Source organism: Lepisosteus oculatus, chromosome 10 (assembly GCF_040954835.1).
Source record: "Lepisosteus oculatus isolate fLepOcu1 chromosome 10, fLepOcu1.hap2, whole genome shotgun sequence".
Lineage (NCBI taxonomy): Eukaryota > Metazoa > Chordata > Actinopteri > Semionotiformes > Lepisosteidae > Lepisosteus > Lepisosteus oculatus.
In genome coordinates, this window is record NC_090705.1 from 16,861,796 (window position 1) to 16,886,457 (window position 24,662).

General features: G+C 41.6%; 1 protein-coding gene across 7 annotated transcripts in view; it reads right to left on the reverse strand.

Moving 5' to 3' along the window:
• The window catches only part of kif13a (kinesin family member 13A), a 98,741-nt gene that overhangs the window by 21,359 nt on the left and 52,720 nt on the right, over positions 1-24,662 (reverse strand). For all 7 annotated transcript variants that reach the window (XM_069194961.1, XM_069194960.1, XM_069194966.1 and 4 more), the window contains 14 exons: positions 23,745-23,856; positions 22,430-22,642; positions 21,115-21,225; positions 20,623-20,757; positions 16,650-16,780; positions 14,010-14,096; positions 12,663-12,838; positions 10,355-10,565; positions 8,785-8,947; positions 6,907-7,050; positions 5,067-5,216; positions 2,389-2,553; positions 1,955-2,128; positions 199-350 (listed from right to left, as the gene is read on the reverse strand). In XM_069194961.1, the coding sequence (XP_069051062.1) occupies positions 199-350; positions 1,955-2,128; positions 2,389-2,553; positions 5,067-5,216; positions 6,907-7,050; positions 8,785-8,947; positions 10,355-10,565; positions 12,663-12,838; positions 14,010-14,096; positions 16,650-16,780; positions 20,623-20,757; positions 21,115-21,225; positions 22,430-22,642; positions 23,745-23,856 (2,124 nt within the window). The remainder of the gene's footprint in view (positions 1-198; positions 351-1,954; positions 2,129-2,388; positions 2,554-5,066; positions 5,217-6,906; positions 7,051-8,784; positions 8,948-10,354; positions 10,566-12,662; positions 12,839-14,009; positions 14,097-16,649; positions 16,781-20,622; positions 20,758-21,114; positions 21,226-22,429; positions 22,643-23,744; positions 23,857-24,662) is intronic.

Sequence of the window (24,662 nt, forward strand, 5' to 3'; positions counted from 1 at the left end):
TGACATTTCTTAACGCAAAGTGTTGTGGGAGTTTTGAAGTTACCTTGCCATGTTGTTAAAACTGACACCATGGCTTCTTTCAAGAAATACCTGGTTGAGATTCTTGGGTCAATTGAATCCTAAATACCAAACTGGCTAGATGGGCCAAGTGGCCTCCTCTGTTTTTTCCTAAAATGCAAAGCGTCAGGAGGCTGGTACCTGTCTCTGAGAGTACGTGTTTTGGCCTGCATGGCGTCCAGCTCCCAAAGAGACCTGCCGTTCCCCGCACATCGGTGACCCCACACCTCGATGGCAAGAGCCCCCTCTGACATGAACTCCAGGAACTCTTCTGTCACGTGAACCACATAGTCCTTCAGGAGAGAAGAGGAAGCAGGCTGTTTCAGCACCCAAGACCAAAGCCCGATCCGAACACACCACCTGTTCCAGGTTTGAATGGCTTGATAACCTTTGTTGCGTTGCTTTAGGAGAGCTATTAAACTACTGTAGCTCTGAGTTTGGAATGGGTGACATGACAGTGTGTAGCAAAATGACTGAACACTGCGCTGTAGTTTGTTTAGGTGCACCACTGTTTTCAACCATTTTTTTCAGAATGGGCCACAAACAAAACCATATTATCTCCTTAACAACACTTAGTCACCAAAATTGTTCTTGGTTCATTTCGGTTTCCTGGTCAGTATAAATGGACAGGCTGTTGACAATTAAAAGCTACAATGCTTTAGATGTTCTTAAAAGTCGGGATTATAACAGTCCTCAGATGCCTGCGGTTTATAAGTTAAAATTGAAAACCTGTTAAACATTTAATAAAATCTGTGAATTATAATCTGTCCCTAATCTTACAAAAAGTATGACTGTTTTACCTTTAATGTTTTAAATTACTGTTTGTGCTCAGTAGAAGTAAGTTTATATGTAACATCGTTTATTTCTAAAAAAATACAGTATATACAAAAGTAGTGTACTATAGTCAACTCAATTGTGTCTACAATTTTTTTGGTTTTCAGTTTCAGTTGATTAACTCGGACACCACGATCCAAAAAGTCTGTATTAATATTTTCTGAGTTTCTTAAATAAACCCACCCTAACAGAGGCTGGACAGATTAATGCTCGCACGATGGCTTTTAAAATGGTAACTGCGGTAATTTGAGTGTGCACATGCTGATAACTGTCATAATTGTACCTCCTAATTCAGCTACAGTTAATGAACAATTGCAGTCTAATCTGTATATAAACCCTAAACACCTTGAACAGTTAATTGAGATTATACCCAATTAGACTACATAGCACTTGGGATTTAGTATGCAGAAAAGAAGAGCATTTAATGGTTATTGTACTCGTATAAAAAGTGTTATTTATATTTTTGTACGGAAAGCACATTGTAAAAAGGTGCATGATTTATGCCAAGAACAACTAGAAACTAGAAAACCTGGTCATCAGAAACAAACAGAAAAGGAGCAGACTTTTAGAAACTATTAAACAATAGCTATTATTTAAATGATGTTTATTAAAAGCTAAAGCAAAAGTCCCCCAAAAAACTACATATATTCACTTGGGTTTTCCAAAAATAAACACAAAGAAGCAGAAGCCCTAATTATGTCAAGACAAAAACAGTTTAAAAGTTATGCTCTGCGGCATGCAATGCATTCCTAGACTTTGCATTAACAGGATTATAGGCCAAATTATGTAAAAAATGCGTAGAGGGCTTTGTCTGTTGGACCTATTAGATAAAAATAATCCTTTATAAATAATCGTTCTCATGCTCTAGCATGATGCATTGAGGGTATGAACAGGAGTTGCAATCATGCAGCTGTGATCTAGAACTGGGGGAAAAGGGGGAAGGGAATTACACTGTATTCCAAACTAAAACAATTAACCAAAAACTCCTGATCCCCCTAACAGAATACAGCACAGTTGGCTGAAAGGATTCAATATTCAAGGGCTAGAAGTACTGTCTTTTTACCTTGCAGTGTTCGAATTTCACAGTGAACTGAACGTCTTTGTTTTTAGGAGAGGGCTTGTCAGGGTTCACCATTGGAGGGGCCACTGTGGGCTCAGACTGGTCCCAGAAGGTGTACTGACAGAACACGAAGTTGGACAGGTTCAGCGGCAGACCTGTGGCTTCTTTGATCTTTACCTGCAAGAAATGAGAAAGATGTGAAACAGAGGTTTATACTCAGATAAAAAATGCAAAATGTAAGTTAGGAAAAGTACTACTGTATTTACAATCAATGACGACAGTTTTAATTTTTTTTTTTCCAAATTCACATTTACACATCATAGCTAATTTTATCTTCTGTATTTAGGCTGTAATTTTTATTATTATTATTATTATTATTACAAAGATTATTTAAAGCTGTAGGAAAACTGACAGATAAGATTATACTGCCTTCCTACCCTGCATGTGAGTTTCTTGGCCATGTGGACAATTTCTCCATGATTGTCCATAATTTCGTAGCTCCCACTCTCGCTAGAGTTCTCGGAAGAGTCGTCTCCCCCGACAAGCCTCTCGGGAACAGCCCCGCTCACCCGCATCAGCTCCACGTGTAACCTGCCTGCTACCTGAACAGCACATTCATGAATTAATATACAGTAGCACTCTGCTCTGTATTATATTGCTGCAGCAATTGTAAATATTGAAGTGTCTTTTAGAATCTAGATAACACCTGGCTGTATCAACATTTCCAGTTCTCAGGAGCTTCAAAGCAAGGAGTTGCTGAGATGCAGGGGTCCAAGATTTAGTGATCAAAGCAATCGTAAATCTTAAAGTTTACCTTGATTTACCTTAATGAAGTTCACAGCATAAAACAGACAGGTACAGAAAGGGAGACACAACAAGAGACAGAAACACAGAAAGGAGACACAAAATAAAGCGTGTGCCAGACGAGAGCTCCTTGTCTACATCATCCATAAAGACCAGATTAGAGTTAAGTGTCTGAACCTTGTTAAGGGAGCTTGGTTAAAAAAGGCCTCTCCTGGTTAGTGAATGCATTTTTTAGAATAGGAAGATAGGTTCCCATTCATTTTGTAGCATCCAGGTTTACAGAAACAGACATTTAACTGTAGGTTGTATTCTGTTCAGTTTAGAAGGCAGCTTTCTCTTCTTTTGGCCTTTGTAGTGGTGATATAAGAGTTGAATACTTGGTAGCAGTCTGGGGTTTTTTGGGGGCAATGTTGTTCCGCATGTGTATCGTCTTTATTTATAAATATTTGTTTAACCCAGTGCATCTGAATTATTACTCCTTTCACCAAAGCTGTGCCAGAGTAGAAAAAACCCAGGTGCCTCTAATAAAATTCGCTCAGGTAAAGTATATGCTTGGTTTACAACTTGGAGGTTCTGATTTTTTAATGATTAATCCACTCAGTCATTTCTCGATGTTTCTCCATTTCGTAGCCACTATTTGTAACAATATTATATTTTATAGTCAGCTCCACCTGTAGCGATATATCACTGCTTTAATCACCTGTCTTTAACACAAACAGCTATGCAAAAAGACAACTGCATCCCCTGCATCTGACTCACAAATATTTAAAAACTGATGTATTATTTCAGTCTGTGAATTTCTTCATTACAGCACATCAGCTTTGCAAAGGTTTACAGAGTACAAAGGACTGCAAACAGCCAGGAGAAAACTAATCAAATTTGGCTCGAGTCCCCTGCCTTGCACTGCACCACTGCTGAGGTAAGGCATCAATATATCCCTCTGTTCCAGTTTCATAACTGAAATACAGATGGTTTCTTGGTTAGAAAATCTGGGAAAATTCTCAGCCAGGTCAGAGAAGGTTACAGTGGCGAAATGAGGTTATGCAAGCCCAGCATTTGGAGCATGTGCCAGTCACTTGCAAATGTTCAGCAATCCTGCTTCCAAACAGTGAGCTCATACTGATGGCGCTGAACAGGCTCACTACACAGCGCTGCCCAGACAAAGCCAGTACCATTTGTACCCTTCACATCCTCCTCTGTAGAGGTTGCATAAAGAACGTCTTTCAGACACACAGTGCCTCCTACTTTCAATTCTTATCCTACCCTTTTGGAGCTTTCCAATTAAGGAGGCTAGTTCTATTATGCGCATTAGAAAGTGGGGATTGAATAAACACTCCCAGCTTCTGCTTTCTTCATAGTTTCCACCATTTTTCTGTTGCTATCTCCCCTGGGACCTCTGCACACATTCGCATTAAAAATGACCATTTTGAAAGTTCCACGAAAAACACTTTCTTACTCAACTTTGGGAAGTGGATGAAGTAGAAACAGGTAAGAAACAGAAACAAAAATTAAAACTTTTCACATAAATGAAGAAAAACGAAATACAAATTACATGCGCTGTGTTTTCTACAGGTACATAGTACAATTGTATAAAATGTGAAAAATAAGAACCGCTAGATTGCGTTTCGCATAACAAAAACAAAAAAGAGTCAAAGATGACCTGCTTCAGAGCATCAATTTCACACAAAAGCTTCCAGCTATTTATACTCATCACTCAATGTGTCCCCAATTACCTGCTAATCAGGATCTCAGAACTATGACGATGAAGATGCAAAAGAAACAGAAAACATCACCAGTAAGTTCAAATGTGTGGGATACACTAATGAGATGGATTATCATCCACTCACATGGTAAAATACAGCAATACAAGCAATTCCCAGCCTGGGTCTGCATCGTTTTCTAGTATTATTATATATTAGAAATTATATATATCACTTGGTTAAATACTTAACAATACAAACTTCCACTTTATGAAATTGCAACTATAACAATTTAATGTCCCCAGGAGATTCCTGTCTTACACTATCTTATGTGTTGTTAAAGTGTTTGTTTCACTCCATTGAAATCCACTGCAGGGCATATGCACACAAGCCCTCAAGAATAGTTTAGAGAGACCTGTTAACATTGACAACATTTCTTCAGAAGGAGGAGGAGCACAGGGGAACATGCAGACTCCACATGGAAGGTGCCCCAGTTCAGAAGCAAACCTAAGGCCCAGGAACAGTGAGGCAGCAACACTAATGGCCTCAAACCTACATCACTGTACCTTAAGAACGTGGTGCTTTAATCGACTGCGTTTTGTCTTCCTTACCTCCCCCTGCTGACTGATAATAGGAACTGCGTATTGCAGCTTGACATCATGGAAAAGACACTCCAAGAATACATTAGCAACTCCAATGAGGTTGTGGTTTTCTTGGGCCTCGTAGAAGGGGTCTCCCCGTTTGTTGTTCTGCTTGCTGCTCTATGAGAAAAAAGAGAAGTTCAATTTTGAATGTTACGTACGCAATTCAGTTACAAAGGTTTTCAAAAAGGTTGCGTCAACTTTCCTAACGCTATTTCCCTAAACCAGTGGTTCTCAAACTTTTTGGACCAAGTACCACCCCTAATCCAACCAAAGCATCCAAGTACCACCTACAAATCATGATCTCATAGGAACCCCAGAAATTCTCAATGACCAACATAAGCGCGCGTGCACACACACTCACACATACATATAATAAATATTATAATAATAAACTTTATTTGATATAGCGCCTTTAAAGGTGGCTTCTCAAAGTGTTTTACAGAAAAAAAAAACATTAACAACAACTAATAAAAAAGCACCATTTTGAGTGAGGGTGGTGAGCCAGTTTAGTTGAGCAAAGCAGATGTGAATTAATTTTTCGAGCCTTGATACAATTCACAACCGAGTCTAACAGATATTAAATCGTCAGGCATTTTCTTGACGGCAAAGGTCTCGTGGTGGATGTTGTAATGTGTACATTAATTTCTGGAGCAACCTCTCTAATTCGTGTAACTACACCGTTATGTCGGCTTGTCATTGCTCTAGCACCGTCTGTACAAACTCAGACGCATTTTATCCAGTCGAGGCTATTCTCTTTGATAAATTCATTAAGAAGCTGAAATATGTGCTCTCCTGTAGTTCCTGTTGGTAGCGGTTTACAGAACAGAAAGTCTTCATGGGACATGCCCTCAAACTCGTATCTAACGTAAACGAGCAAATTGGCCAAATCGACTACAGACTCATCTAATTGCAGTGAAAAACATCTGCTCATCTTAACGCGCTCTATCAGTGTACTTTTGATATAATCCTTCATTTCAATAATTCTATGAATGACTGTGTCTTTCAGGGGGAGGGGGGCAGCAGGTCGAGCTGTTTAGCAGCTTTTTCTCTACACATAATACGTGTCAGCTCTTTTGCCAACGGTAAATAAGGTTCTTCAAAAATAGTGTAGCTTACCTGCTTTAGCAATACGCAAGCTTGCATTTTTCCGCGTTTCCGTTTTTATTTCCGTATTTATTTAAAGTTTTTATTTCATGCGCATGGGAGCGAAACACAGAGACGCTCGGTGTATTTTTGTCAAATTAGAACAGTTCTTAAATATTTTTCTGTTATCACGCTTTCGTGTGCTCACAAGATTACCTGTGTTCGTATCACGTATTTCTATGCATTCCTGTGTTTAGAACGTTGGCATAGTTCCAAAATCACGCACATTCTCCTTTCTCCCTATTTGCTGGAGATACAGTAGCTTTTTTTAAATACAATTGGTCACTTGCATCCGTAACACGCATTCCTATAGAGTGGTATAGAATTACAGAGTATCTCGTGTCCACTGAAGTATTAGCGCGCACTGTATCGTAGTACGTAGGCTGCGTATTCGACATGTATTAAAATACAAAATATGAAAACCCGTCCCGATTTTTCAGCGCACATGACACAGTTCCAGGGTCATTTGGCGGCACTCCACGTACCACTGCCGGTACGCGTACCACAGTTTGAGAACCAGTGCCCTAAACCATTACCACCCTGCCTAGTGTTCGTCTCATCAGCCGACTGAGAGGTGAGGAAATGCTCTAATACCGAAGGCCATGGTCTTGCCTGTGGAATGAGGGAAGGCTGTGAGGGAGGGAGCAGGCCCATATGCACTTACTATCTCCTCCGCTTTCTCCTTCCAGTCTCGGTACTGGTCCCTCATGTCCACCAGCTTGTTCTCCAGCTTCTCAATGGTCCACACTTGAGTGCCTCGCCCCTTCCTGCGCACCTGGATAGCCGGCTCACTCACAATCGCTCCTCGCTGTGAAAGAGAGGAGCAGGGAAGGAAGAGGGACCTAATTAAAACAGAAATGATTTGCCTCCTTAAATCCCTCACTGTGCCATTTTTTAAGGGATCATCTGAAACAATGTATGCGTCCCGTGGGCTGAAGTATTGTGGCCCCAATAAACCTTTTTTCGAAAAAAGGAAAGGTTACTTTTGTTAGCTGTAAAGTATAAAGAAAGAAAAGAATGTTTCACCTGTTGAGTTGACCCTCTTCAGATATGAAGATGAAAAACTTGAAGAGGCACATCAGCTGAAATGTTTTTTCCTTGGTTCTACGCTTCCCTTTTTCAGCTATTGCATGCTGACATAGCTGCCCCCTGCACCTTTTACAAAATCCACGTAGAAGCCAATGAATATTAGAAATCATAGTGCAAGATGGGACAAATGGACTCCTCTCCTTTGTAACCTTTTTATGTTCTGTAACTGTGCACTGAAAAGCCAGGAAAAAAATTCAAGCCATTGAAATTTCTCTTTTGCTTTCTGTAGGAGTCACAGCAACTGCCTGAAAGTGACAAAAACCACCCACCTTCTGCTATTAGAATTTGACAGTATTCCACAGAGCTTTTCTGGGAAATTAGTGAGCTCTCAAAATGTACAAGCATTGGCTTGGTCAAAGTCAGCACATCATAATCCAACAGGGCAAAGGCAACTACAGGAGATCCAGGCACTAACAGATGTCTGGCCCTGTATCTGAAAATGTTGTTAAAATTACACAGCTATTGCATTATATAATTATATATTAATATACATAACTTTCACTTAGAGCAAAATGTTAATTTCGCTTGCATATCTTAACTGTTTGGATTGGAGAGAAATAACTGGAATAATCTGTGACAGGAAAATTCCTAGAAAGTTAAAGTGCAAAATGTACAAGACTGTGATTAGACCTGTACTACTATATGGAGCTGAATGCTTGGCATTGGAAAGAGGGAAGAGAACTTGATGAGAAGAACTGAAATGAGGATGTTGAGATGGATTCTACAGATTTCAATGAAGGATAAGATCAGAAATGAAGAAATCTGTAGACGATGTAGGGTGGTGGATGTGGTTGAGAAGATGCGAGAGGCGAGGTTACGGTGGTATGGACATATCATGAGGAGGGACGTTGAGGAAGTAACAAAGAGGGTAATGGAATTTGAGGTGGAAGGTAACAGAAGAAGAGGCAGGCCTAGAAAGAGATGGATAGATTGTGTGAGAAAAGATATGGAGGTATGTGAAGTGAGTGAGGAAGATGTGCTCGTCAGAGACAAGTGGAGAAGAGCAACCAAAGCAGCTGACCCCAGGACAGTCTGGGACTAAGGCTGTGAAAAAGAAGAAGAAGAAGAAGAAGATCTTAACTGTTTGGATTGTCAGACTTGGGGTGGCATGCTGGTACAGTGGTTAGCATTGCTCCCTCTGGGCTGCCGGAGCCCTGGGCTTAGTTCCAGACCCAGGGTGCTCTCTGATTGGTTTTCACCAGGAGCTCTAATTTCCTTCCACAGTCCACAGACGCCCTGGCAGGCTAGCTGGCTTGTGTGAAAGCCGGCCCTGGTGTGAATGTGTGCACGCCTGTGTGTGCCCTGCGATGGACTGGGATCCCATCCAGGATGTATCCCTCCTTCTGCCCGCTGTTTGCCAGCGCAAGCTGGGGGTTCACCCGTGACCCTGAATTGGATAAGGAGGTTGGGAAACGGACGGATGGATCGCCACACTCCTTGGCTGTGGTCTTACCTTCCTGTTGGCGCTGAGGTTGGCAGCAGGGATCTGCAGGGTCACCTGATAGTCAGTCAGTTTGGTCATCTCCTCAGACAGGAAGTTGGCCTCTCGGACCAGGGCGTTGGCTCGGACCACCTGCTCGCGCAGCCTGGCCAGGCTCTGCCGAAAGAGCTCATCGCTGGGATGGAAGGAGAGCAGAGAGTTTATTTTTTACACAGAGTATTAAAACGGGGAAAAAAAAGGTTTGAAATTTTTATCCGGAATAAGAACCAATCCTCTCCTAAGCTTGTTTCAATGTACCTAGGACGTACAAATTATTAGCTACATTTTTTTTACCACATTAACTAAAACTACCATTCGATTTTTCACTATTTCCATTGTTTTGACATTCTTTGGGTAGTCATTAGACCCTGTTTTAACTATGTTATGAAACTGGCAGCCAGCTTAGATGAGGTAATCAAGAGTGCGGCTTCTTCACAAGGGAACTGTCACTATGCTCCAAGCCAAAAGGCATTTTCCAACTCAGGCACAGCGGATTTTCCAAAACACTGCACTACTCCAGGCGCTACCAATGTTCAATATTTCACTGATCTGAGCAATAACAATATATGTATATTTATCATAGACAATTTAAAAAAAAACTTTATTGTTAAGGCATTTGTTTTCGAATGTCTATTGCTACAATACGAATGCTACTGGTAACTATCTCGTTGTTATCAGTACTTTATCTCATCTATTGTAACTGATAATAAAACAGAGTCTGAACAGAATTAAGAGTCTTTGAAGTCTGATTTTTTAAAGTAGATTCAACTTAATCTATTAACCCTAATCTATCAATTCAGAGTAGTTCTGATATATTCTCAATGTTTCTTAGAATAGCCTGCTAAGCACCATTTCCAGAGAAACAAATTATGCTTAGGCTCCCTAGCTGTTTTACAATATTCGTTTTACCAACAGATTGGTTCTTGAAAAGACAACTTTAAAGGAACGAAACTGATTTTTGTTAATTATTGCAAATGTTCCACAGGAGGAAACATTTCTATTTCACTCATCTGTATAAAACGATAAATATATGTACAGCGTCCATAGCCTTTCAGTTCTAATGTTTGTTTTTTCCCCCTTACTTTCTTCAGTCAATAATCAACAACTCTGTCCTCAGCGCACTGGTCTAAATTCTGATCTGAATCCCTGACAATCAGTTCAACATCTCTGATCCAAAACCAAACCTTTTCTAGAACCTTCATTGACAGCCAGTTTCACATTTTCTCTTTGGGCCGTTTCTGCTCGCTTGCGAAGGGATGATATCCACCCTCCACAGCTTTAGTGATTTTAGGATGCAGAAAGGCATCACTGTGGACCTCTCCAGAGGCCCCTGCATGGGCAAGACGTAAGAACGGAGGCGGCCATGTGCTCTTTCGAGTAGGGAGACGGTGGGAGGTTTCTTAAAGGATGAACCCCTATATGTTCAACAGCGTCTCCCTGCCAGCTTCATCAATGCGCCCCCTCCGGTCTGCGTGCGCCCAGGTCTCGAGTGCTAGGACACCCAGAGGCCTTGGCTGGGACTCGAGCGCGAGGGGGGGCTCACCGCTCCTCTGACCACAGCTTGACTTTCTGCTGCGCGGTGGGCGTGGCGAAGGCCAGGCGGTCCGTGCTGCTGCGGCGCTGGCGCTCGGGGGACAGCTGCTGCCGGAGCTGCTCCAGCTCCCGCTCGTACATCAGCCGCTGCTCCTCCAGGGCCGTGCGCTTCTCCTCCAGGTACTGCTTCTCCAGCACCTGCACCACGTCCTGCATGGGGTCTGCGCCGCGGGGCCGGGGGGGGGGGTGAGAGAGCGTTAGCACGTGTCCGCCTTCACCCGCGAGGATCAGCACCCAGTGGCACGCCCGAGAAACTGGCACAGCCGCGGAAGTTCGAGGTCTGTTGTCAGCAACTGCTGCTGAATCTACTGTATAAATATGCATATTCAAATATCTAAAAGAAGAATTTTAATGTTTCAAAAGCCAGTCCTGATCACAACAGGCAGTACGGATTTAGATAAGAGGAGGACTAAGGAGCTTAATGACAAGCACAACCCAAACCAGGGACACCGCATGTTACAGTAGGCATCCGTCAGTGGCATAACATGGTAACGGCCTTTCAACTTGAGGTTTTTAAGAAAGTGCTTCCTCTTTGGATTAAAGCATTAATGGCTGGACTTTAGAAAAGCAGGACATTACGACACAGAAGGACAGGTGCAGAGATTCACTTGTCAAACCTGGAAATGAACATCATGGTGAATTAATGCCACCCCCCCCCCAAAAAAAAAGCAGATTTAAACAACTCGAGCCTGAAATCTAAAGCACAGAGCTTTGCAATTTGGTGTGCAGGTTCTGAATTATTTCTCCAAACAAATGACAGCAAATGTTTTTTGTTGTTTTGTTCTTGATCACCATGCTTTCAGGTTTCCTGAGCTGATCATTTCCCAGAATGCAACATGCTACAGCCATGAGACTGCAGGTACTGTATTAATTCAAGCTGCTCCCCTCACCATCATTGGCCAGGAGCCTTCACATATGGTAATAGAGGCAATCAGGTTAAACTACTGTATGAAATAATGGTCAAGCCAAGGTGCATTATCCTGTACAATAATCACAGAACATGAAATTGCAAGGACATACACGCCATGCTTAGCTAGAACAGTCTGCTGTATAGACATACAGACGTGCCAGTTACACACTGCAAGAGTCCTGTCACAAATTTAGGTAAACCTCATCTGCAGGGTAGGCTTAGAATCAAAATCGAACAGTTCTAGTGTTACTTTTATTAAAGTGGAGAACAGAACTGCAAGCGACACTCCTTACACTGTCTAGCTGGGGCACTGCACATTTTTAGCAGAAACTCTCTTCATTTATACCCCAGAGATAGTGGAGCTACAATGAGACACAGAAAGCAACCCACCCTTCTCTTAATTTCTAAGTCATCCAAGAGAAACTGAGCCGTAGGCCAGCTAGCAGAACACACAGAAGTAAACATATTACAGCAACGAGGCTCAGAGGGATAGACGCTTACAGGCAATCTGCAACAGGGACACAGCCTGAATTATAAAGAAGGGTAGGGCTGTACGGAGTTGAGTCGGGCCAGCCACAAACAAACCCAAGCTCTCTGCTGAAGGGCCTGTGATTCAGCCCACTGAGTCAGCCCACAAGTTTGACAAACCTAATCTGTGTTGAAAGAAATACACTCATTACTCATACTCGTCTCAGAAACACAAACCGCACATGCTCTGGCCTGAGAGGCAGTTCACTAACAATGAGAGACAGAGAGAGTGATTAACCCTCTACTGTTGTAAGAGACAACATATTGCCGGCAAGGTCAGGCAGGTAATGCTACGCTTCATTCACTACGTTGAGCTGGGCCAGCCACAGGCTCAAGTCCAATGCTGCAAAAGGGAATATATATTAAGCTTGTAAAACCAGGCCAATGACTTTGGATTTTCACTCACTACAGTTAGCTGTGCTCCAGCATCCCAACTGCACAGCAGATTGGGTATAGAAGCGAAAATTGTTACACCAATTGAATTATGGCAGAGTTCAGATTGTTTCAGCCCAGTCTGAAATTTAGCCAGAACACCGGTTCCAACACCCCTCTTCTTACACTGCCTTGGGATCTTTAAAGACAAAACTGTCAGAATATCAGTTTAATGTCTTGTCTGAAGGATGGTACTTCAGCACAGTGTCTACAGTCACCATGCTGGGACCCTGGTTTGGAAATTCTGGTCCTCAGATTAAAATTTCCACCCTCTAGTTCACCAGCACCATTTACAGCAGCAATCGAGGTTTTCCTCGGAAAACTGTGAATGGTGGGTGTCAGTGATCGGACGTGGATGGTTTCAGGGTTGTTAATAAAGCGACCTTACCGTTGCTGCTCAGGGTTTTCATCATGACTTCCATCTGTGCAAACTCATAGTTGTAGTCCTGCTCAGAAGAGGCTTCGCTGGCTGTCTCCACATCATGATCGGAGAAGGAATCCTTCATGGACTCTCTCTCAATCTCCTTCAACCGGTCTCTCCTCTTCCTCTTTGGGAGGTTGATCCTACAGCAGGGGGCACAAACATGATTGAAGGGACAAGTACTGGGAGCACTTTCCTCAGGTCCACTACTTTGAGAACAATGGCTGCCTGAATCTACAGTATGTACTATGCAAAATATTGGCCTTTCATTCTGCAAAGTTATCTCTAGTCTTTTCCACTGGAAAAAGCACACATTTAAGTTTACGTTCTTCACTACTGAAAGTGTCTTCACTGGAAGTTTTGTTTTCTATCTTTTTTATCTATTTGATATCAGTGATCAGCTAATACCATTTCTCAAGGATAATTCCTTACATTTGAATTCTGACTTCCAGTTGTCTGTGAAATGAAACAGTAGCATTTATTGAGCCACCAGAATTCACCACTAGAATGCCCCACTCTTTACTGCTCAGCTTCCATGTGGTTTCAGTGGGGCGTCTGTCTCCTTAAAGGTCATGATTTAAATTTGGGCTAGCCATAATATGTTTAGTTCTTCACATATTAATGAACTAAAATGCCCAGTACAGCAAACTGTTAGAAGGCCAAAACCCCAAACCCCCTGGCTTGTTAAAAACTGTCAGCACTAGGCAGCCTAGTCTGTTCACAGCAAATTACTGCATTATGTCTACTTCTGGATATCTGAAGGAATTTATGGCTTCATTTTAACATTGACAAAAATTCACTTGCATACCTTTTTTTACAAAAGTCACAGCTTGTTTTTAGATGTTCTAAAACATTAAACAGAGACAACACGATCCAGACTAGACTGCTCAGTCACTGCAAAAACTTGATAAAATCCAAAAGGAGCTCTGAAGTGTAACTGACAACGTACTGTATATGAGATATATTTTTTAAGTAAAAGGAAACTAAAAACATAAGGGTAACAATTCAGTTGCAGGACTGGAAACCCATGTATAAAATCTTTACAACTTTAATTTGTGTTTACGGATAAAATAGTGATAGGTTGTCCTTTCTTATGATTAATTGCACATGGTACTTCAGAGTTAACAGCTAAATGAAGACATACATGGCTTCATGTGAGAAACATACAATATGTTATTCATATACATAATATATATATATATTAACTCAGCAATTCCTATCACATTTCTTTCCCTATTCTATTTCATTTCTCAGTCTTACAACAGCTTGGAACCAAACACAAAGGTCAACAAGCTGTTGCTGCAGCCCTGTTACCTGAAGAAGTGATTATTGCCCCAGAGGATGCGGTCTCCGTGCCACAGGTGAACTTCAGAGTCTATCATGGTGCCATTCACACAGGTTCTGTTAACATAGAAAGTGGAAACCAGGTTCTTCGCCTCTTGCTAGGATGTAGTCAAAATACAGTCAGAAGAGATACAGTATATGGCGCCTACCTTACCTGTTTGTTTTGTAAAAATAAATATTATTATTAAAAAAACCTTACATCTACATATTGCTTTTCATCCATACAAATAGAAAGGGACAGCCACAATACAGGGCAGATCAGGAAGACAAGTGAGTAATTGCTTCTCCAGTTGAGTTAAAATGGGCCTATACAGGCTAGCCCAAAGTGAAATTTAGCCAAGATTCCAGGTTTAACACCTGCACTCTCTTTAAAAGAGCAATGAGATCTTAATGATCAAGTAAGCAGTCAGCCTTGGCTTAATGTCTCATCTGGAAGATACCGCATCCTACAGCTGTATATGCTCCTGGTCCAAATTCTGGTCCAGAGAGAAGCTCCGCCTACTGGTTCACCAAAACTACATACATCAGCAAGCTGCTCTTCTTCTCTATCCATACTGACCAGACCCAACACCGTTTCTGAGAAGATCAAGCTAAACCGTGGCAATGCTACCGCCTAAAGGTACCGCTTGAAAGACTAATCCACAAATTGAGAGCTGCCGAATTCCCAGACAATGTGCACACATGGATAAAGACCTGGTTAATCTACAGAAAACAGAGCCTTAGATACAGTACATTCCAGGCTGATGAACGCGGGGAACATTCTTAATATCTTAATATTGGTGGTATTATACAACAAGAAGAAATGTAAGTAACTAATTCTTCAACTAGACTAGTGCAGAGAGACGATAATACAGGTCAGCAATGTGCTTGCATCATTAGGAATCATTAGGAATGTACATTTAAATATAGAAAGTCATATTTAAATTATCTGATGCATTAGTTAGAAGTTTGTTACTTTGGTCATGCAACAGATAGGATTTTCCTGCTCTAAAGCAATAAGAAGCAAATGAACAAGAACTAGAATGTTATATGCAGATGGACTACGAGAGCTGTATTACTCAGCACGGTTCTGAGATCACTCTCCAGGACTGGACTCTCCTGCCCCAGACACATTGATCCTCCAGGACCAGGACTGGACTCTCCTGCTCTAGACACACTAATCCTCCAGGACTAGACTCTCCTGCTCCAGACACACTGATCATCCAGGACCAGGACTGGACTTTCCTTCTCTAGACACACTGACCCTCCAGGACCAGGACTGGACTCTCCCGTTCTAGACAGACTGATCCTCCAGGACCAGGACTGGACTCTCGTGTTCTAGACACACTGATCCTCCAGGACCAGGACTGGACTTTCCTTCTCTAGACACACTGACCCTCCAGGACCAGGACTGGACTCTCCCGTTCTAGACAGACTGATCCTCCAGGACCAGGACTGGACTCTCCTGTTCTAGACACACTGATCCTCCAGGACCAGGACTAGACTCCTGCTCCAGACACACTGATCCTCCGGGACTGGACTCTCCTTCTCCAGACACACTGATTCTCCAGGACCAGGACTGGACTCTCCTGCTCTAGACACACTGATTCTCCAGGACCAGGACTGGACTCTCCTGCTCTAGACACACTGATCCTCCAGGACCAGGACTGAACTCTCCTGCTCCAGACACACTGATCCTCCAGGACCAGGACTGGACTCTCCTGTTCTAGACACACTGATCCTCCAGGACCAGGACTAGACTCCTGCTCCAGACACACTGATCCTCCGGGACTGGACTCTCCTTCTCCAGACACACTGATTCTCCAGGAACAGGACTGGACTCTCCTTCTCCAGACACACTGATTCTCCAGGACCAGGACTGGACTCCCCTGGTCCAGACACACTGATCCTCCAGGCCAACGTTATATTTTAACTTCATATCAGTGTCATTAAACAATGCTTGAATGCATGTTAAATACAATTTCAGAAATGTTATATAATGTTCCAAAATCCACATAAACTACAGTGTTTTTCTGCTCATAAATCCAAGAAATTAGCAGAAATTTTACTTCAAAGGGAGTTAAACACTAGAAGGAAGTTTCTTGTTTCCATTTTGTGTATTTCGTAATACCTGGAAAACTGTCCCCTAAGGTTAATAATGTAGTAGTGACAATTAATATATATATATTTATTATTATTGTTACTATTGCTTTTACATTTAATATTGTAAATTGTGATTTACTGTTTGTTTAAATTACTTTTGCTTATCTACACAAAATAAACTGCAATGTTTGAGGTCACAGCACATTACATTTTTTACTAATAAGATAATTATGATGGTATTGTCTTCTGGGAACAAGAGTTGTTAAAAATAACCACATGGTTTCAGAAGAAGTCCCTTCACATTGGTGACCCTTTCCATAAGCAAAATCCTCATCTGAAAGGCAGTGTGTGAAAAACTCCTTCGAGGATGAAGCAAACCCATTTAGCACACTCCATATAACCAAAGGGGATTTAATGAAAATCTAGAGAGTAGAGACAAAGTTTCAGTTATTATCCTGTAAAGTAAGGGATAGAGGTGGACACAAAATCTGAGACAACAGACAGGTCAATTCAAAGGAGACAAAATACCTGGCATTTTCAATTGGGGTGAGAGTCACGTCTCCATCCGCTGCAATCTGTATAAATGAGTGTTCTGGCTGAATTCCGATCCCAAATAACTGGATATCCTGAGATGTGTCAGCTCCCACTCTGGTGTATTCCTGGACAGAAAACAACCAACGAATCAACACAAAAGCTGCTCAGTATAAATCCTATATTACTGTGGAAATAATGTTAATAACAATTTGTACTTAAAAAAAAGGTAATGGTAAATAAATGCACATGAAAACTAAGGAAGTACTGAATAATTGTTAAAATCATATTTTTATATTTTATCATTCTTTTATATTTTATAATTCAATTTATATTTTTATATTTTATAATTCGTGATTGTGAAAATTCGTTATTGTGGAATTTAGCTAATGATCAGCACTCTCAGCCTTTACAAATCAGAATTGTCAGGCTAAATCAGGAAGGATTGTCAGGCTGAATTCAAGGAGAAAAACAGTACTGCCAGTATTTTCTTTCAGTGCTCATTTTCAAGGACTCCTGGATTAAATCTACTGTTCACGTTATCACTTTTGGAAAGATATCATAGCAAGCAATTATCTTGACAGCATTTACAGCGCACAGGCAGTACCACAGATAGCTTCCCCAGTTAAAGAGCAGAGACACACAATCGTCAAAGGCAAGCTGTCTGAGAAGACCCAAAGAGCTGTGCTGCTCACACAGCAACTGAAGAAACAGAAGGATTGTGGAGGCCCTTACAGTTCACATGAAAGAATAATTCTGAAGAGGCATACACACAAGATATTTTACACGCATCTCTTCACTTGGACAGTTCACAATGTATAGATTTTTGTTGGTCATTTTCAGCTGTCAGTCTAGAGCAAGAGTGCATTGTGCAATCTGTAGTGTGCAAATCTTTTTAGAATACATTCTGTTAGCCTCTTTGGATAAAATACTCGGCTGATATTTTAAAGATACAGTACAATATGCCCAGGCAGATAAGCCCTTTTACTCTGTAGCAAAAAAGACTGGCCACTACGTGGACTTAAGCATGTTTTTGTGAGCAAGATAAGAAAGGAAGGTCACCGATCACAATATCCTGCATTCTATTTTTTTTTATCTTAAGGATGTAGACGGAATGTAGCTGGCTAACCTTTTTCAGCAAAAAGCGAACACATTCCATTCATTTTTGGTACTCCTGACAAAGCAATGTGCTACAAAATGTGTGGGCTGTGTTTGGCAGTTACCTAATTCTGACAGTTGCATGAAAAACCTATTCTTTCCTAATGTCAGCCTCCCCAAAAATTTTGCTTCTAGTTTACTTTCAACCTTCAGGTTCAGAATACAGAAGAAGCCCCCTCAAACACCATGGAAGTTGGGGCATTTTGCTCTAACAGTTCTTATATTAGTTTAAGTTTAGAAAGTACTGATTGTTAAAAGTCTCCTTCACGAGAACAAAAGAATGGCTACAAACAAGAAGAGGCTGCAGAGCCCATCACACTCATCTGGTTGCTAATAGTGTGATTTTTCTAACAAATACTCCAAGCACTTCAATCAGTTCTTCGATCTAGAAGATCCCAGGGAGTGGTCATATGACTGTGAACTTTCTTCCAGGCACCAAAGGCTCTTAACATAAAGAAGTGCTTCCTTGTTAATCTGCTTGCACAGTTTTCTTTCCACCAGTTCCACCACGCCAACTGACTCAAATCCTCCCTCACATACTTCTCTGTTCAAGACTGAAGTGCGCGTGACCTTCCAGATCATAAATTATTCTAGCGGCTCGTCTTCTCCCGGGCAGCAACGTTCTTTTTTTTTTTCCATGTGATGCCCATAGCTGTACACACATTTCTGCATTAGGTTGTACGTTACTAAGACTGTGAAATTGGGGATTGAAAATCAAACAAAGGCTCACATCCTTTTTTCTCTTAAATTAGCATTTGTCTATCCCCGTTTTCAAAAATGCTGTTAAATAAATACCATGTGTTAAGGAATATACTGGAAAAGTCTTTGAATCTTCTTAATTCTCAACAATATTAAGTCTTAAGCCTGCTATTTTAAGACTCCTGGCAGACCTGTCAATGACAGGCTTAGCCCACAACTGTCTAATATTTGTACGAATCAGTTCTCAATCCCAATTCTTGTGTTAGGTCTTTGAAGCACATATACACTCGGCTGATATTCTGTATATATAAAGATACAGTATAATATGCCCAGGCACCTAAAAGAATACTTTATTTTTGTTTAATTTTTACTGAAGTTCAAAAGGCTAAAATTTCTTGTACAGGTCTACAGAGGCTGCTGTTGCAATTTAATGTCAAATACTTTTAAACAGTCGAGATTTAGACAGCTGAAGTCACAATTTGTTTTCAACTACATCATTAAGAACGCATGAGGAAAGGAAATCATAAAAGGGAAAATAGAGTTGATGAGCCACTTGATGTGTGTGTGAAAGCCACAAGCTGCACTTTCCTGCATTAAAGTGCTTTGCTTACAATGTTTATCGTGAATGTAACGTCATAACACAACCACTGAAAAAACAGTTCATGAGTTTTGAGTTTGTAGTCAAACAAGAATGCATCCTTCGTTTTAATTTTGACTAAACAAGGTTTTTAAACAAGGTGCTCCTGGTATCGCTCACCTGATGGTGGTGGACCTTTACATTTGTCTCCTCCACTCTCCCACCCAGGGTTCGACAGTGTCTTTCGGGTTTGCACTCAATATTGGCCATATACTGGCTGAAGCTGCAAACACTGTAAACTCGCTGTGTACAAATTCCCAAAAAATACCACGGATTTAGAACGACATGATGCACATGCGTCAAAACCAGCTTTCCTTTGTTCACGCCACGTTTTCACGCCGAGGAAAAAGAGCTCGACAGCTGAAGCAGGCAGTGTGTGCCCATTCTGGCTGCTCTGCATCACCCCAGTCAACCATATCCAAGGACAGGCTCTGGAATTGCGTGCCCACTTATGTTTCCTACTGCCCACAGCAACAGCAAGAACAGTTAAGGGCACCAGAGGGAGAATGGACCAATGATGGCCCTGGATCATAGGCAACTGGCAAGCCAGAGAGATCACGATTTTGGAGAGATTCAGCTAGTTAATGCTAAAGTCCAAGCTTAAACTAGTGACGTGCAGATCACAGGGGCACAATCTGACTTCAGAACAGTTACCTGTACTGGTTCTGTCACTTGGCAACCCGAAAACACTCCAGAATGTCAAATTTGGCGAATACACTTTCTTCCCTCAAAACAACTTTCCAGATATCGTTGATGCAATTAATGTCTTTATTCACAAAAGCTCAATGAGTGACAGAACTCTGTACTGCTGTACGTGTAAAGATAGCCCACATAATGTGGGACATTTGGTCTCAAGGGCCTGTACAAGGGCTCCTCCCATATCGCACTCAGATGGCTAACACAAAAAAGACAAATGAGACTGCAAAAATAAAAAGCAGGCAAAGCAGTGAGAAATGCCACATGAATAGGGTTCTCAGAGAAAAAAACCATTACACAAGCATGCCCATAGGACGGATGCCAACTTGACTGCCAACTCCAGACGAGCCGAGATTTAAGATGTGCTAATCACATTATTCCAGCCAAATTTCACCCACTTGCAAATGTGGTGCAGACAGACAGTTATACAGCAGACAGTTATCAAACATGAGCGTATCAAAAGGAAAAAAAACATATAATAACCCATAAAAGGAACTGTACCGTGTCAACCACTACTTCATTCTGCCTTGTCCAGCATTCAGTTTACTACACTGTGATTACTTTTACTGTTGATGGGCACTGATCGTGTGAGGCTGAGGTCAGATTTCTGTTTTTATAAACACTCCACATTATAAACTACAAACGCCATTGTTCAGTTTTTTTGTCACTATTTGGACCGGTAGAGTACAAAAAACATTTAATGACAGTTGAAAACAGCTGCCTGAAATTAAGTGCTGGTGGTGAGTCATTTAACACTAGTGAAAATAAAACGTTCTTTACCTTTAAATAATAAACCAGCAGCTCATTCAGGGCAGGATCAGCGTTCAGGTTGACCAGAAAACACTTATCCTCTCCGACCTTGATCCCTGATGACTCTAGGGAAATGCCCATGCTCTCCAGCTGTTTTTGTCTCTCCTGCACAAAAAAACATTACCCACAGTATCCATCGGCCATTAGTCTCAAGCCACTGAAAGTTTTGGCATTGCCACCCACTCTCAGAGCTGAAAGGCACCAGTTACAAAGCCACTAAAAAGAGCAGCAAGGAAAAGATTGGTTCAATTCTGAATAATTTTTTGTCAGATTCTTACCAAAAAGTGACACGTTCTTAACACATAGGAAACCAAAAGCGATTTTTTTTACTATGGCTTTTTCAAAAAATCTTAAAATTGCTCGTGGTGAAGGATTTGTGTTTTTTCTTGGCTGCTATTGTAGTATACTAAGTGCTCATTTTTTTATTTTCCCTTACGAAATGAATTTGCAATAAGCCAATACCTGTGCAATTTCCTCTGTCTTCCGAAGCTTCTCTTCCCAGGTCACAGTCATTTCTTTGATGAGTTTTTCTGACTCCTCCAGCTTCTCTTTTAGTTCTGGGGCCTTCATAGACTGGAGGCAAGAGGGTTGTGTTTTATGAAAAGACTATCCTTCAAAGCTCCTTACGCCCAGCATATTATGAAAATAACATAACAGCATAACTTGAAAAACATTTCAAATAAATGGGCAATCAGGTTGCTCACACAAGAGATCTGTAGCTGTTAGACAATATTCTGAATTTCCTGTATAATCTAATTTTACCAAGTGTTTCTTTATCACAAAGGTTCGGCTTTTAGGCAAATTTAATGGAAAATCATCCTCCTTTCTATTTTCTCTTTACCTGGAGAGAGCTTATGGCTTGATTTCCCCTTCATTCAAAGTTAATATTTTTATCACTGAACAATGACTTGTGTTTTCCTCTCTAGAGAGTAGTGCTAATGTCTTCTGTTCCAAGTTGAATGATGGCTTAACAGCACTACTACCTCACGGCTTCTGGACTTGTTTCTAGCCTCCAGCATCTATATGGAGTCTGCATATTCAAACTCTGTGTTTCTGTGGTTTCCTCCCATGTCCCAGAGACATGCTGGCTTGATTTGATTGGCTATTTAAAATGACACCTTTTCTCCACAGCCCTGTGATAGACTAGTGCCCCATCCAGGGGAAATTAGGCAGTGCGCTCTCATGTTTGTGAGCTGGCAGGACCCTTACAAGACTCACTGGCCATGGAGGGGTAGATGCACTCTGCTATCTTGAGTATCAACCATTACCCCCAGACAGGCCTAGCTGCCTCAGAAAAAACGATACCCGCTCTTGATGCCTCATCTGCTCAGCCAGTCATGTCCTGACAGAAGTGAAAGAGATAGAGACGCAGATCAGAAACCCAAATGGGTGTAGTGGAGCTAGTTTGGACACGGTGACGTCATCGCCCTCCCTGCGTGTAGCAGGGACCTCAGCTGCCTGGGCTGGGGGAGATCTCCTTTAGCTCACTCAGCTGGTTCCCTGTTGCATTACGCCGGAGACCCGGGTTCATGGCGGAGGGCACGAGCCCGCATGGAACCGAGATGGTCACATGGGCAAGAAAACTTCAGATCTACTACATACTAATATACTAGATCTCAAGTTCTGTTAGTTCCATCTGAAAATCTGTTGCATACTTTTCACCAACCAGCTTAACTCGGACTAAGTATTCTCGATTAGAATCTCGACGTGAAATTCTCACTATTTTGCAGGTGGTCTTTGGACGTAAAGGAGCTCTTGGCACTCTCCCTTCCCTCACCTCGGCCTGTGACAGCTGCTCCCTCAGTTTCTCCACCTCTTCCCGGAGCTCCCTGATGATCCTGGCGTTGGGGTCCTCGTTCACTATGGCATGGTTAACAATCCTCTTCGCCCGGTCTGCGTACCGCAGGGTGGAGAGCGTCTCCTCGTAGTTGTCTGCAGCAGGGCTCACGGTCGCTATCATGGCCGTCTTGCTGTTCCCCCCCAAGTTGTCCTGGGGAAGACACAAAGTGCACATCCGTAAACGAGGAAAGGCTGTGTCTGCGTATCCATTTGGCTAAACGTTTCTTTCCCTCCATTAAAGTGGACAGGTACTCACAGGAGTTTTACTTTATCGAGAGATCTTCTTCATGGATGTTGTCACAGGAATAAAGAACTGTGGATATCAACTGTGGATACTTCGCCTTGCTCCTAAGCCTCTTAGTATTGGCAGACAAACCCCTTGTCTTTGCTGGAAGTATTGACTTACCAAAGTAAAATGCCTACAAAGGATGATCAATTGCAAGATTTTCTTGTTTTATTTTTAGCATTTTAGGTTTATACAGTAAAAGCTAACACTACCACTAAATCCTAAAAACTAAACCTCTGTGATAAGAGCAATTAATGGAACACCTCTCTCTTCTGCATTTACTTGTTTGACTAAGATTGTTTTTTAAAAAATAAGTCTCACTCAAGTGTTAACAGGCATATCTAGTACTGACAGACTGCATGAACTGAACCGTTCAGCACAGAAAATAGCAAGTGGCCCTCTCTTTTTTCAAAGTCAATCTGGCAGGAAGTGTGGACACAGATGGAAATGTGCTAAGAGAAAATGTGACACCTGGAAGTAAATTGCCTATGTTGTTTAGGCTAATTAACACAACTTACTATTCTTCTGAAATTGAACTTGATGTAGTGATTGGAATGATTGTGTAAAGGAAATTGGAGAGCTCTCATGGTCTTAACACATTGTTCTCTTACTGTGTGTAGAAATGATTTCCTTCATGTGAAATACAGTACAAATATATAAGTATTTTATCAAAATATGTTCTCATACTTGTTTCCTAAGCCAGATGAGAGCAAAAGTGATTGGCAGCTATGCAAGATTGAGACTGGAGCTTGCAATGTGTTTTTCCTCTTCTGAATATTTTCTGCAATATCTCAACAGATTTGTTTCTCCTACAACAGCCAGCATGGCAAAAACATTAAAGCAAACATTCAGAGTGCTCATTCAGAGTCTGTACTGGTTATTCCATTAGATCTACTCTCTGTGTCTACAGAGAGTCTAATGGAATAACCAGTGCAGACAGTTTAAATGAAATGAAGAGGAGACCCACCTTCAGGAGCCAGGTGAGTACAGAGTCTCTGTAAGGCACAAACTTGTTCTTCCCTTTTCCTGCCGATTGGTCTGCTAATGCGGAGATGACGCATCCCAGAGTGGTGAGAGACCTGGAAACGGAGAGGTCACTAGCACCACTGACATGCAAAACAAGGGACAACCTGAGAGCAAAGAATTTCACTGTTGGCTGGCAGATGGGAGGCTGAACGAAGTTATTACTTCTTCCAAAAAGGCACAACAAAATTGACTGGGAGCGACAACAGAGAGAAAACAAACCAGTGTCTCACACTGCCAAAGGTTATCTTTCAGACTGAGCCCTGTTCCTCAAAACCCTCACAAGTCTCCTGCATCACACAACACACATTGACACTCACGGGAATTGACAGGAATCTCTAGCCTAGCTAGTAGTAACTGGTATTATGCATCTCTGTGGTCTCCAAAATTGACATACAGTAGTTGCCTGATATTGATGGATCACAAGCCACCTCATGGCCAAGAACTTGAGAGGGTTAAAATGAGCAAAAGGTCATGTAGATTGTTGTGTTAGTCTAGCAGATCACTAGACTGGCCCCAGTGTTATATTGTAGGCAGGCAACTCTCAACTACCAAATATCTTTGGTGGTGCCAGAGGGCAATCTCAGCACCAGTTGCTACTACAGATGCCAGTTCCAGTAGGATGAGAACCATCTTCATACATTACGCTCACTGACAATCATGGACACTATATTTTCTTAAGCAGCACTATATATGCATGAACCATCAATCAGGCCACTAAATATGGAGATAGGAATGTATATTTATTTTTAGCCAGTTAATAGGAATGCTTACTATCATGATATCTATTTATTTAAGTTACATACTGTACATCTTCTTAGATATTCTTCTCAGTCCTGTCTTGGCACTGAAGATGAGCTGA